The following is a 12,688-nucleotide window of genomic DNA, read 5'->3' on the forward strand; positions in this document are numbered from 1 at the left end:
CTGAAATATGGTGAGTTAGAATAGTCAGTTCTACTTCAAGATACGATAAAGATGATGATGATGATTTGTGATGATGATGATGATAATTATTATGGTGAGAAAGATAACGGCAATCATGATGATGATTGCGTTTGTGATGATGGTTATGATGACGACGACGATGATGATGATGATAGCAATTAATTATTCTAGATAAGCCAGCGATAGTTAAAATAACAATGATAATGATGGTGATGACGACGACGATGATGATGATGAAAAAGAAGATGATGATGATGACGTCATACCAAGTGAATAGTCGGAGGCTGTATGTTTATGTCCATATATCTTTTCTTGGCCCTCCTGCGAGTTAATGAATGAATGAATGAGTGAATGAATGAATGAATGAATGAATGAGTGAATGAATGAATGAATAAATGAATGAATGAATGAATGAATGAATGAATGAATGAATGAATGAATGAATGAATGAATGAACGGATGAATGATTGATAATAATACCTGATACAGAGGGGTGTACAAATTAGGAGCACCATGATCAATACGCAACCGATCGTGATGCCCGCCACCACAACATTCCTCAATGGAGTCGGTCCTGATAGTGATGATGATGGTGGTGGTGATGATGATGGTTGTGGTGATGATGGTGATATTGATGATGACGATGGTGGTGGTGATGATGACGATGATGGTGGCGGTAGTGGTGATGATGATGAATGCGACACTGACTATGATGATGATGTAAATAAATATAATGTATGTACATGCACATACATACATGCATACATACATACATACATACATACATACATACATACATACATACATACGTACATACATACATATATACGTTTATATTGATTTTGACTTGAGAAATCTATTGCAATGAAATCGTTTAAAATTTTATTAGTCATATTATTTTTATAACTGATAAGAGTTATTAGTTTATATAGTATATATATATATATATATATGCCTATTCATTCCTTCATTCATTCATCGATACCTTCTTTTTTTCACTCTCTCACTCAACTCATTCATCCATTCATCAATGTATTAGTATTCAAAGCTCTTGTGTCTTGTGTGCATAGTTTACTATTGCGCGTGAAATACAAAGTCAAGTATGTATGTATATATGTATGTGTGAATGTATGTATGTATGTATTGAATGTATGTATGTATTGAATGTATGTATGTATATATGTATGTATGTGTGAATGTATGTTTGTATGTATGTTTGTATGTGTATGTATGTATGTATGTATGCGTTTTTTTATGGAAAGAAGCAATAACAGTAGTTGTTTATTAAAGCAATATCCTGTTTATTTGGAAAAACAAGAGCCTTTCAAAGAAATAAAAAATAACAAAATTAATAATAATAACATTATTATTACAATTTTATTATACATATATATATATATATATATATATATATATATATATATATATTATATATAATGTATGTAAGTTCTACCAAATTGTTAATCAATGTGTTAACTAATTGTGTGGCATTAACCATGTATTTAGAATAAAATGATCAATTCAAATTATGGTATAATATCACTAGTTATTTAAATTAACTTTTAAATTTGCGTTTTAACTTTTATTCACTTTTAGTGTCGGTTGTTTACAAATAAATAAGTACATGGTTTTTTTTTGTTTTAAAATTCAAAAATTTAGTGACGGAAGGTCAAATTAGGAAGTTTAGGGAATAATTTTATTATTTTTATTTGTTTATTAATTATATTTGATTATGATTATATAAAAAAAGTTTATTTAATTTACTTTATTTTTTCTTTAAATTAAAAAAACAGTTCATTCTTAAAAAAATTAAATTTTTAATTTAAGAAAACTTAATTAATATATTTAATTAACTATTAATTAAATTTATTAATAACAATAATTCAAGATAATATTAAACATTAGATTTTAAAATATGATGCCGAAAAAATCTGACATTTTGATTATTTTATTTATTATTATTTTCATTATTCCCCAAACATTTATTCTTGTCACTTGTAATAAAGTCCATAATAATAATAATAATAATAATAATAATAATATTCACAACAACCACAATAATACTAATCAAAGAAGTATTACAAGAAATAATAATAAAGGCAATGATGATGATGATGCAACTATAACTATTATCATGAATAATCTCAATAATAAAACAAATGCAAATAATAGTAATGCAAATAATTCTAACAACAACAAAAATAATAATAATACTAGGTATGATAATGACGACGACGACGATGATGATGGCTTGATTATATTTAGAAAACATTTATACCTACATAACCATCATTATCTAGAAAATAATAATAATAACAACAACAACAATAATAATAATAATAATGACGATGATGGTAATAATACTAATATAACAAATTATATAACTAATGATACTGCTAATTATATTAATTATATCAATTCTACTATAGATAATAATACTAAACATAATAATAATATTAATAATAATAATATATTTAATGGCTGCAAAGATAATTCCACTTCCAATAAGAATTTCATAATTGATTATAAATCATCAATTATTCACAATGGTGAGTTACTGTTATTATTGTTATTATTATTGTTATTATTGTTGTTGTTGTTAAAGTATAGTAGTATCTATTATTGAATTTTAGTTTATGCCTTTGTAATTATACTAAACGATCGTCATCATCATCATCATAACAATGGCATCATCATCATGACCTGGCCCCCACAACACAAAATATATAGTATCTTTTATTGTATACTAGTATCTGTCATTATCATTACTCCAAACGATTGTTATCATCATCATCACCACCGTCATCATCATCATCACCGCCATCATCATCACCATCATCACGATGATGACAACGACATCATAATCATAACCTGGTCCCCACAACACAGAATATATAGTATCTTTTAAGTCGTACTACACGGAAACTGCAAGGCATAACTTCCTGAAGGCCTCACTCCGAGATCTCCGATCGAACGTTTGGCAAATTCTAGAGAGAGAGAATATTTACTACAGAAAGTATCCAAGTGATTTTGAACTTATCAGGGTAGTTTTCTTTTAGTGTTTTTGGTTTTTAATGTTTATCATTTTAGTGGCGGTTGTTGTGTAAGAATGAACGAACGAACGAACGAACGAACGAACGAACGATCGATCGAACGAATGGATTGCTGTTAGCTCGTCATGTGGTATTCATTGAGATAAGATAGAAACAGCGTGTAGGCCTAATCAGCTAATCATATGTAACTCTTATACCAATGCCATTGAGCCTTATATGACCGTACAATTTAAATACATTTCATTATAATCCGTTCCATCATTTCTTTCATTCTATCATTTGCTTTCCTACTATGACAAGTGAGTGAGTGAAAATATGTCCTTGCATTGTTTTCTTTCCACCAAAGATATCAGAGAACTACGAGACAGAAGCCATAGATATGTTAAAGAGTCACCCGAATGTCAGACACATCTCACATCATCGAAAAATTTCTAGAAATTTGAAATTCGTCAGTCCGTCGTCGTCGTCCACTTCCTCATCATCCTCCTCCTCCTCATCCTCCTCCTCATCCTCCTCCTCCTTCTCATCCTCCTCCTCCTCCTCCTCATCCTCCTCCTCATCCTCCTCCTCATCCTCCTCCTCATCATCGTCGTCGTCGTCAAGTGACGATAGCGAATTTTTTCATCTTAATTTGAAAGCTGGTGTTGGTTTTATTAGTGGTAACGACGACGACGATGATGATGACAACAACAACAACAACTACAACATCAACAACGAAAACAATAATAATAATCACAATAATAATAATCACAACAAACCTACGACCAAGTTTAAAAACTCGAAGCATAAAGAGAAGAACAACGACAACAAAAGCAGCAACGGGAAGAAAAACAAACAGACATCACAATCATCACCATTAATGACATCACCAATGACGTCATCGTCGTCAACAAGACGTAGTTTGAGTCTCGGCTCCATGTTCTGGCACTCGGCTGAGCGGCACAAAAACCGGAAGTTGATGAAATCTGCTTCATCCAATCAGATCACAGCAGCACTGAATGCCGATGTGTTGTGGGGAATGGGTTTTACAGGGAAAGGAGTTAAGGTGTTGATGATGATTTTGTTGTTGTTGGGCTAGAGTTGTTGTTATTGTTGTTGCAATTGTGGTTGTCATTGTTGTTGTTGTTGTTTGGCTTTCAAAATAGATCGAATTATTAAAAAAAACTTTTGAACATCCTCTTGCTTAGATCGCCATCTTCGACACGGGCCTTTCAGAAAGTCACCCACACTTCAAACCAGGGCGCATAATAGAGAGAACTGATTGGACGAATGAAGAGACCCTGGAGGATAATTTGGGGCACGGAACTTTTGTGGCCGGGGTTATCGCCAGTTCAGCTGAGTGCCTGGGGTTTGCACCCGATGCCGACGTACATGTATTCAAAGTTTTCACTAATAAGCAGGTTATGCGCGTTTGTGTCTGCGTGTGTTTGTTTATTTATTTGTTTGTTCGTTCGTTCGTTCGTTCGTTCGTACATTCACACACGTTCACAACGCAGGTCTCGTACACATCGTGGTTCCTGGACGCATTCAACTATGCCATCGTGAAGAAGATGAACGTCCTCAACTTGAGCATTGGCGGTCCTGATTTCATGGACCACCCGTTCGTCAACAAGGTGTGGGAGCTGACGGCCAACAACGTCATCATGATCTCCGCCATAGGCAACGACGGGCCACTCTACGGCACCCTGAACAACCCAGCCGACCAGATGGACGTCATAGGTGTCGGCGGCATAGACGCGAGTGAAAGTGTCGCCAAGTTTTCGTCGAGAGGCATGACGACCTGGGAGCTGCCCTCGGGGTACGGTCGGGTGAAGCCTGACATCGTTACGCACGGATACAACGTCAAGGGTTCAGCGCGTAATAGTGGATGTCGGACTCTTTCGGGGACCAGTGTGGCCTCCCCTGTGGTCGCTGGGGCCGTAACTTTGTTGCTGAGTACCGTCCAAGAGGAGAGGTGGAAGGATGTGGTGAGCCCTGCCAGTGTTAAACAGGTCCTTTTGAATTCTGCTGTTAGGTTGTCTGGCGTTAACATCTTTGAACAGGTGCTGCCCGTTCGATTTTTGTTCTATTTTTTCAAAATTATTTCAGGGATTTATCTATTTTATTTAATTTAATCTCAAGCCCACGACCAGCAAATATGCACATTCACAATGTCGTACCTTACTCTGACGTCATCTGCAAACATACCGCCATCTTTTAAATCGTCCCCATCACAATCGTGTCATCGTCGTAACCGTCAGGGCGCGGGGAAGTTAGATCTTCTGGGGGCCTTCAAACAACTGCAAACGTACGAACCAGTGGCCAGTTTTTACCCCAGTTCAATCGACCTCACCGACTGCCCGTACATGTGGCCCTACTGTTCTCAGCCCCTGTACTTTGGCGGCGTTCCTACCATCTTCAATGTTACAATCATCAACGGTAGTTTAGTGTTTGTTGTGATTTGTCTGGTTGTATTGGCTGGTTGATTGATTGTTTGTCTGTCTGTCTGTTTGTCTGTTTGTCTTTCTGTCTCTCTTCGGTCGGTCGATTATTTGTTTGCTTGTTCATTTACATTTGAAGATTTTGATTGCAGTTTCATCTTTAGAAAGAATGTTCAGAATGTTTTTTTTCTCATTCTGAAATGCACTGCCACTCAGTCGGATATTTTAAATTGTAAATAAATCGCCATCCGTCCCATTTAAATAACCAACGACCACCAAGGATTGGGAGTGTCGGGAACGGTGCTCAAGGAGAGGATATTTTGGCAGCCATTCGTCTCAGAGAATGGGCACAGGATCGACGTTTCCGTCCAAGTTTCGCCTGCCATCTGGCCATGGTTTGGAAATTTTGATGAAATTATTTCTTCACTTTATACTCCTACTACAACAGCAACAACTACTGCTTACTACTACTACCATTAGCAGTATATCATTAATATTGTCGCTTCGGCTGCTACTTCCACTACTACTACTGCTGCTGCTGCTGCTGTTGTTATTGCTACTATTAATAGAGTATCGGCAGCAGTATAGTTACTATTACTAGTAAGAATAAAATATTATAATTATAGTAATTTATGATAAATATGATAAATTATTCATGATAGGTTTGGTTACATGGCCCTTTACGTGAGCGTGTCAAGGGAGGGTGAGGGCTGGGAAGGCGTGGCCAACGGTCAGATAACTTTGACCGTGGAATCGCCATCCAATGCAGGCGAGGAACCGAAGACTTCTACCATTGTACTGCCTATCAGGTTGTCTGTTACCGCGTGCTTTGTTGTGTTTGTCTGAGTTACTGCTTGGTTTGTTCTTTATAATCGTTCGTTCTTTATTCATTCACTATTTTTCATTCATTCATTCATTCATTCGTTCGTTCGTTCGTTCATTCATTCATTCATTCATTCATTATTCTTGCATGTAAGTTCTATGTAAGTTTTGAATGTATTTGTCCTAACGTTCATTTCAACCACCAATCATCACCACGGTCGTCAGGGTCAAAATAGTACCGACTCCGCCGAGAAACCGACGGATACTGTGGGATCAGTACCACAATCTACGCTACCCACCCGGTTACTTCCCTCGCGATAACTTGCGCATGAATACCGATCCGTTGGATTGGAACGGCGATCACATCCACACCAATTTCCGAGAGATGTACCATCACTTACGGTTAAACGGATATTTCGTTGAGGTACTCGGTACTCCTTACAGCTGCTTCGATCCCTATCAGTACGGTACTTTATTGATCGTCGATCCGGAAGAGGAGTATTTCAATCGGGACATCGCTAAACTGAAGCGAGATGTCGAAGAATCCGGTCTGTCGATCATCGTATTTGCCGATTGGTACAACGTCACCGTCATGAAAAAGGTTAAATTTTACGACGAAAATACTCGACAGTGGTGGACACCGGATACCGGCGGTTCAAATATACCGGCTCTGAACGAGTTACTCGCGAATTGGGACATACAACTCGGAGATCGAGTTTACGAGGGTGATTTTGAGATAGGGCGGCACAAAATGTACTATGCCTCAGGTACCAGCATCGTTCGTTTTCCTAGCAATGGTCACTTAGTGGTTCAGAGACTCAAGGATCAAGGCAAGGAATTGAATACCGGAGTGACCGTGGAAGTCCCTGATGTTCCCATTTTAGGGATGTACCAGGTTGAAAGGAGTACGGATAGGGAGTTGGAAATTAAGGATGATCATCGTCCGGATGTTGCTGTTGCCAATGCTGGTAGTGACGATGTTGTTGTTCATGTAGCTGACGATAATGTTGTTGCTGTTGGTGGTGGTGGTGGCGGTGAGGTTGTGGTCGACGCTGACGTGAATGCAAGCGATGGTGTCGCCCAGATGAAAAGTAAAAGTATGGCAGGGGATGGAACCAACAACAACAACAACAACAACGTTGATGATAATACCAATAATGACAACAACAACAACAACGTAGATGTTAACATTAATGATATCAACGCTGACGCCATGGTGAAAGACAACTCAAAAGGCAACAACAATTATTACGGCGAGAAGGACAAGCCCGACTTTGATGCCAGCGATCTAGCAGCTGTAGCAGCAGCAGAACAAGCAGACGCAGCTGATCAAGCAGCAGCAAAGGTCAAGGACGAACCGCGTGACCTTCACAGACAGGCAAACTTGAAGCTGCTACAAGCCAGATTGTTCGAGAGAGATAACGATGAGAAGGAAGAGGAAGTGGGAGAGGAGGACGGAGATGGAGAGGTGGATGAGATGAACGGAGAGGACGTTTTGAACGTTCCCAAAGATAACAACAGCAAAAACAACAAAAACAACAACAAAAACAACAACAAAAATAATAATAATAATAATAATAATGTCCACCATAGTAAGAACAGTAAAATGAAAAGGGACGCGCCAGTAAAGCATCCACTCAAAGTTTCTAAACCCGGTCGAATTGTTGTCTATGGTGATTCTAATTGCCTGGATAGCAGTCACATGCAAAAAGGTTTCATCCATTCATTCATTCATTCATTCATTCATTCATTCATTCATTCATTCATTCATTCATTCATTCATTCATTCATTCATTCATTCATTCATTCATTCATTCATTCGATCATTCATTCATTCATTCATTCGTTCGTTCGTTCATTTATTCATTCGTTCGTTCGTTAGTTCTTTCAGACGTTCACTCTTTTTTGTTTTATTCACCCATTTGCTGAATTACTTTAGAGAGATACTATAAAATATTACCTACTAGACTGCTATTGGCTGCTGGACGCTTTACTAGAATACTCAATGCTTGGAACGCTGGTTCCGGTTCTAAAAAATTCAAAGTCACTTTCGAAGTTGGATGACGTGGCTGGCTGGGAATTGCCCCAAAGATTGGAAGGTGCTAAATTTTTTGTCTGTTTGTTTGTTTGTGTTTGTTTGTCTGTTTGTTTGTTAGTTTGTGTGTGTGTTTGTGTGTGGAGTGTTTGTGTGTGTAATCTTTGTTTGTATTAATAATACTTGTTTGCATATTCGTTTGCTATAAAATTGGGATTGCTTTGTACTGAACGCACAAAACTTTTATAATTTTTTCTCTCTTTTACTCTTTTTTTTATTTTTCACGTTTCCTTGTTGTTCTTTATATATATATATCTCTTTCTATCTTTCTTTCTCTCTGTTTTTTCTCTCTCTCTCTCTCTCTATCTCTATCTCTCTCTCTCCCTCTCTCTCTCTCTCTATCCAATTATCCAATTATCTATCTATCTAATTATCGATCTTTTTCGTTCAACTTTTTCTTCATTTTTATTTTTTTCTCTCTCTCCTCCTCTCTCTCTACCTTTCTTTCTATCTCTCTTTCATTTTCTATTTCTCCATTTTTCTTTCTCTTGTTCTCTCGCACACACACACGCACACACATACACACACAAAACCCACATACACATGCACACACACACACACACACACACACACAGGCAGCCATATGTACAAATATTCCAAAATCCTGAACGGTCGACACGGAAATGGGAAAGCCTATTCTGCCGCCAAGGCGCGGGAAATCCCCGCCTGCCCACGTCATTCCTGGATGGCCAAATATCCGGTCAATCTATCGTCCGCATCGTTTGTGACGTCAGCGTCTGCGTCATCATCAGCATCATTGTAGGTGTGTCGATGTGTTTATAGTATGTGTGTGTGTGTGTATGTGCGTCTGTATGTGTGTGTGTGTGTGTGTGTGTGTGTGTGTGATTGAGTGTATGTGATGTGTGAGTGCGTGTGTGTGTGTGGTGTGTGTGTAGGTGTATTTTTTTTATTATTGATTAATCATTTTAGATGTTTCTAAATATCTAATATAATTCATTTCTTCAATTTGCAGTGAAATTTTACTTTTATACAAAAACCGATTGGCAAGCATGAATGGCAAGCAGAACAGCAGCAGCAGCAACAACAACATCAACAACAACAATAATGATGATAATAATAATAATAATAATAACCTAATACATATAGACCAAAGAATGGACTATAACTACAATGATGTTAGTGACGATAATACCGATAGTATTAATTCCAAACGATCCATGATCTTTGATAACGTCTCAGACAATGTGACGTCACACAGTTTTTGGTCTTCCGGTATTTCCTTTTTGGGCATAATGCTTGTGGTCGCCATCTTTTATTCCAAATTCGGCCATCTTTGTTTTAGGAAAAAGAAAAAAATAATTCGCTACCATGGACAGCATCAACAGCAAAGAAAATTTAATTTTGGGGCTAATTTTGTTTCTTTGATGACGTCATAGTGACTAAAATAATTTCCGGTTTTATGTTTATTTTTGTTTATTTGTTTGTACTTTTTATTAGTCTGTATTATGTCGTAAAAATAAATGAAAGGTTCAACACACACACACACACTCACACACACACATACATACATTTTTATTTATTCATTTATTTATTTATGATTATTATTTAATGTGCCTTTAAATGTATTAAAGTTATTATTATTATTATTTGCTTTTAATCATGTATGTAACAAAAGTTTTATTATTATTGTTGTTGTTAGTAGTAGTTTTTTCAATTATCATTATGGTGATTGTCTTATTTGTTATTATTTTTTTCATTCGATCATTCATTCATTTATTTGTTAATTCATTCAATCAATCATTCAATCCATCATCAATCAATCATTCAATCAATTAATGTTTCTAAACGTTTGAAATAGTTTATCATCAGTTTTTTAAAACACTCGCTAATTCATTCACTTATTAATTCACGCATTCATTCGCTCACTCAATCACTCTCATTCACTCTCATTCATTCATTCATTCATTCATTCATTCATTCATTCATTCATTTATTCATTCATTTTTTCATTTATTCATTCATTTATTCATTTATTCATTCATTCATTCATTCGCGTTCTAATACTAAGAAAGAATTATTTATGTATTCTTTATTTCAAATTAATAAAACATAAAATAATAGTGGGTAAGATGAAAGTTTTGTTCTCCGTTTCAAACATGAAAATTTAAAACTAGAAATTTACATAAAATTGATTAATCATTTACTTTCTCTCTCTCTCTCTCTCTTTCTTTTTTTTTCTCTCTCTCTCTCCATTTTTTCTGATTTCGTCTTTCAGTATTTCCCCAGCGTTTGATCAAAGGAATAATCTAGAAAGAATAGATGAATATGAAATTATTTTAAATTTTCTTTCGTTCGTTCGTTCGTTCATTTATTCATTCATTCATTCATTCATTCATTCATTCATTCATTTATTCACTCACCTGTATACAATCCAGGTGGCGGTGTCTTCCTAACGGCTGAATCGAGCAGATTTGGTTTAGACCTGTACCTACATATATATTATAATATTATATTATAATAAATTATAATTGTAAATTATATTCCATATGATTATCTATTCTTCAGTATCCCTTGACGAAAGCAAACTTATAAATTAAATTCCAAGAAGATGGCTTCAAAAACTAGTAAGTTGTATTTTCACATTATTGAAAGAAAGGATGGAGACTTTGAATTAGCGGGTATGGTATAGCCTACCTGAAGAATATAAAGATAATATAAATAATTATGACGTCATAATATGTAAGAGTGACGTCACGCAGATATACCTCCATATGTTTTTCCTCTTCTCTTCTGCCAAGAGGCTGACGTGGCTTTCAATTATATTTCGGGCCTATAATTAATATTAATATTTATAATAATTATTGTTATATTAATATTACATAAACTTATGTCCACACATACATACATACAAACTGACCTTCAACCTTTGGCATTCAATGTCCGGCATGACCTTTCTTTCGGTGTCCTTGAAGTTAGTTCTCAAGGTCATTACGGTCGTTGACCTGGCGAGCGGTGGAATTTTGAGCTGGTAGCGTCTGTCTGTGAAATTTGGGTCACTTAAATTGTCTGGCTGGCCTGGTACACTGTTTTGTTGTTGTGGCGGTGGGAGTGACGTTGTTGGCATTTTTGTCGCTATCATTGTCACTGTTGTCGTCATCATCATCACTATCACCATCACTACCATTATCATCATCACTACCACACTATCATCATAATCATAACCTGCGACCATTTAGTTGTTCGTAAAGTTTTATTAGGGTCATCCTAGCGGCCCCGAACTTGCAGTGGGCAGTTGCGTCCAGCATTAACGTGGGGACGGAAATGCCCACCTTATTTAGAATCTTTTGAGAAAGAGAGAGAGAAAGAGAGGTAGCAATGATGATGATGATGATGATGATGATTGTGGTGATGAGAAAGATGATGATGATGTGGTGTGAGAGGAGGATAATAATGTGCAATTGATTGTTCCTGTTATAGTCGTTTATTTTATTAATTTAATCTATCCGTCTATCATTCATTCGTTCGTTCATTCATTCATTCATTCATTCATTCATTCATTCATTCATTCATTCACTCACTCATTCATTCATTTCTTCACCTGCTTTATAAGGGTCCAGTTAAATAACCTGTACTCCAGCTTTGAACCGTCGTGAAATCTATACAAAGGCACTACATTGGGAAAGTATCGGTATAACATCTGCCCTATTATGAAGCCACTGCTTAAATCCCTAGATCATCATCATCATCATTATTATTATTATTATTATTATTATTATCATTATAAATACTGTTATAGTAGTAATAGTAGTAGAAGTAGAAGTAGCAGCAACAGTAGCTGCAGTAAAAATAAAACTATAATAATAATAATTATTATTATTATTATAATAACTATTACTTACCATTGTGGGTTTGTGATGTTACGGGTTAAGTCCAGAGAATGCACCCACTTCAGCACATCTCGTGGCATCAACTCGCTCATAATAATTACTTTTATTACTTATAATTATTAATAATTATTAAATAACAATAACTAATTATTATTGTATTTGTCGTTATTGTGGTTTGTTATTATTGTTACTATTTGTAATTCTGTCTGGCGATGAAAACTAACAAACTCGTTAAGAATATTATGAATGTTATTATTAATTTTATTATGAATATTATTAATTTTATTATGAATATTATTATTAATTTTATTATGAATAATATTATTATTAATTTTATTATGAATATTTTTATTATTATTACAACATTAATACAAATTCCAACACTATTACTATTACAACTGAAGGCACATTTTACTGCTAAGCAAATGT

The 12,688-nt window shown here is 35.6% G+C and overlaps 3 protein-coding genes across 3 annotated transcripts in view; 1 reads left to right on the forward strand and 2 right to left on the reverse strand.

The window, feature by feature from the left end:
• Positions 1 to 1,041, reverse strand: part of HELRODRAFT_181450 (hypothetical protein) — a gene marked incomplete at both ends in the record, with an annotated part of 9,740 nt that extends 8,699 nt beyond the window's left edge. The window contains 3 exons of the mRNA XM_009031252.1: positions 288 to 342; positions 502 to 595; positions 1,007 to 1,041. Of these exons, the coding sequence (XP_009029500.1) occupies positions 288 to 342; positions 502 to 595; positions 1,007 to 1,041 (184 nt within the window). The remainder of the gene's footprint in view (positions 1 to 287; positions 343 to 501; positions 596 to 1,006) is intronic.
• Positions 1,042 to 3,945: 2,904 nt separating this feature from the next.
• HELRODRAFT_194246 (hypothetical protein) lies at positions 3,946 to 9,808 on the forward strand (the record flags this gene model as incomplete). The annotated part of the gene is made up of 10 exons (XM_009031253.1): positions 3,946 to 4,119; positions 4,262 to 4,474; positions 4,571 to 5,065; positions 5,315 to 5,492; positions 5,775 to 5,889; positions 6,157 to 6,303; positions 6,542 to 8,028; positions 8,284 to 8,415; positions 8,987 to 9,085; positions 9,519 to 9,808. The coding sequence occupies 10 exons, from the start codon at positions 3,946 to 3,948 to the stop codon at positions 9,806 to 9,808; spliced, it is 3,330 nt and encodes a 1,109-aa protein (XP_009029501.1).
• Positions 9,809 to 10,446: 638 nt separating this feature from the next.
• Positions 10,447 to 12,444, reverse strand: HELRODRAFT_103762 (hypothetical protein). The gene is made up of 7 exons (XM_009031254.1): positions 12,272 to 12,444; positions 11,971 to 12,100; positions 11,595 to 11,713; positions 11,290 to 11,455; positions 11,138 to 11,202; positions 10,793 to 10,860; positions 10,447 to 10,678 (listed from the first exon to the last, which is right to left on the reverse strand). The coding sequence occupies exons 1-7, from the start codon at positions 12,349 to 12,351 to the stop codon at positions 10,644 to 10,646; spliced, it is 663 nt and encodes a 220-aa protein (XP_009029502.1). The 5' UTR covers positions 12,352 to 12,444; the 3' UTR covers positions 10,447 to 10,643.
• Between the last annotated feature and the right edge of the window lie 244 nt (positions 12,445 to 12,688).

Source organism: Helobdella robusta, assembly GCF_000326865.2.
Source record: "Helobdella robusta unplaced genomic scaffold HELROscaffold_71, whole genome shotgun sequence".
In the NCBI taxonomy this organism is placed as follows: domain Eukaryota; kingdom Metazoa; phylum Annelida; class Clitellata; order Rhynchobdellida; family Glossiphoniidae; genus Helobdella; species Helobdella robusta.

What these genes read in the sequence shown, in the direction of transcription:
- HELRODRAFT_103762 (XM_009031254.1), bottom strand. Translation starts at nt 12,351, where the DNA reads ATGAGCGAGTTGATGCCACGAGATGTGCTGAAGTGGGTGCATTCTCTG. An exon ending in TTGAATGCCAAAGGTTGAAG is followed by an intron (nt 11,203 to 11,289) that starts GTCAGTTTGTAT and finishes TATTAATTATAG; the next exon opens with GCCCGAAATATAATTGAAAG. An exon ending in AAGAGGAAAAACATATGGAG is followed by an intron (nt 10,861 to 11,137) that starts GTATATCTGCGT and finishes ATATATATGTAG; the next exon opens with GTACAGGTCTAAACCAAATC.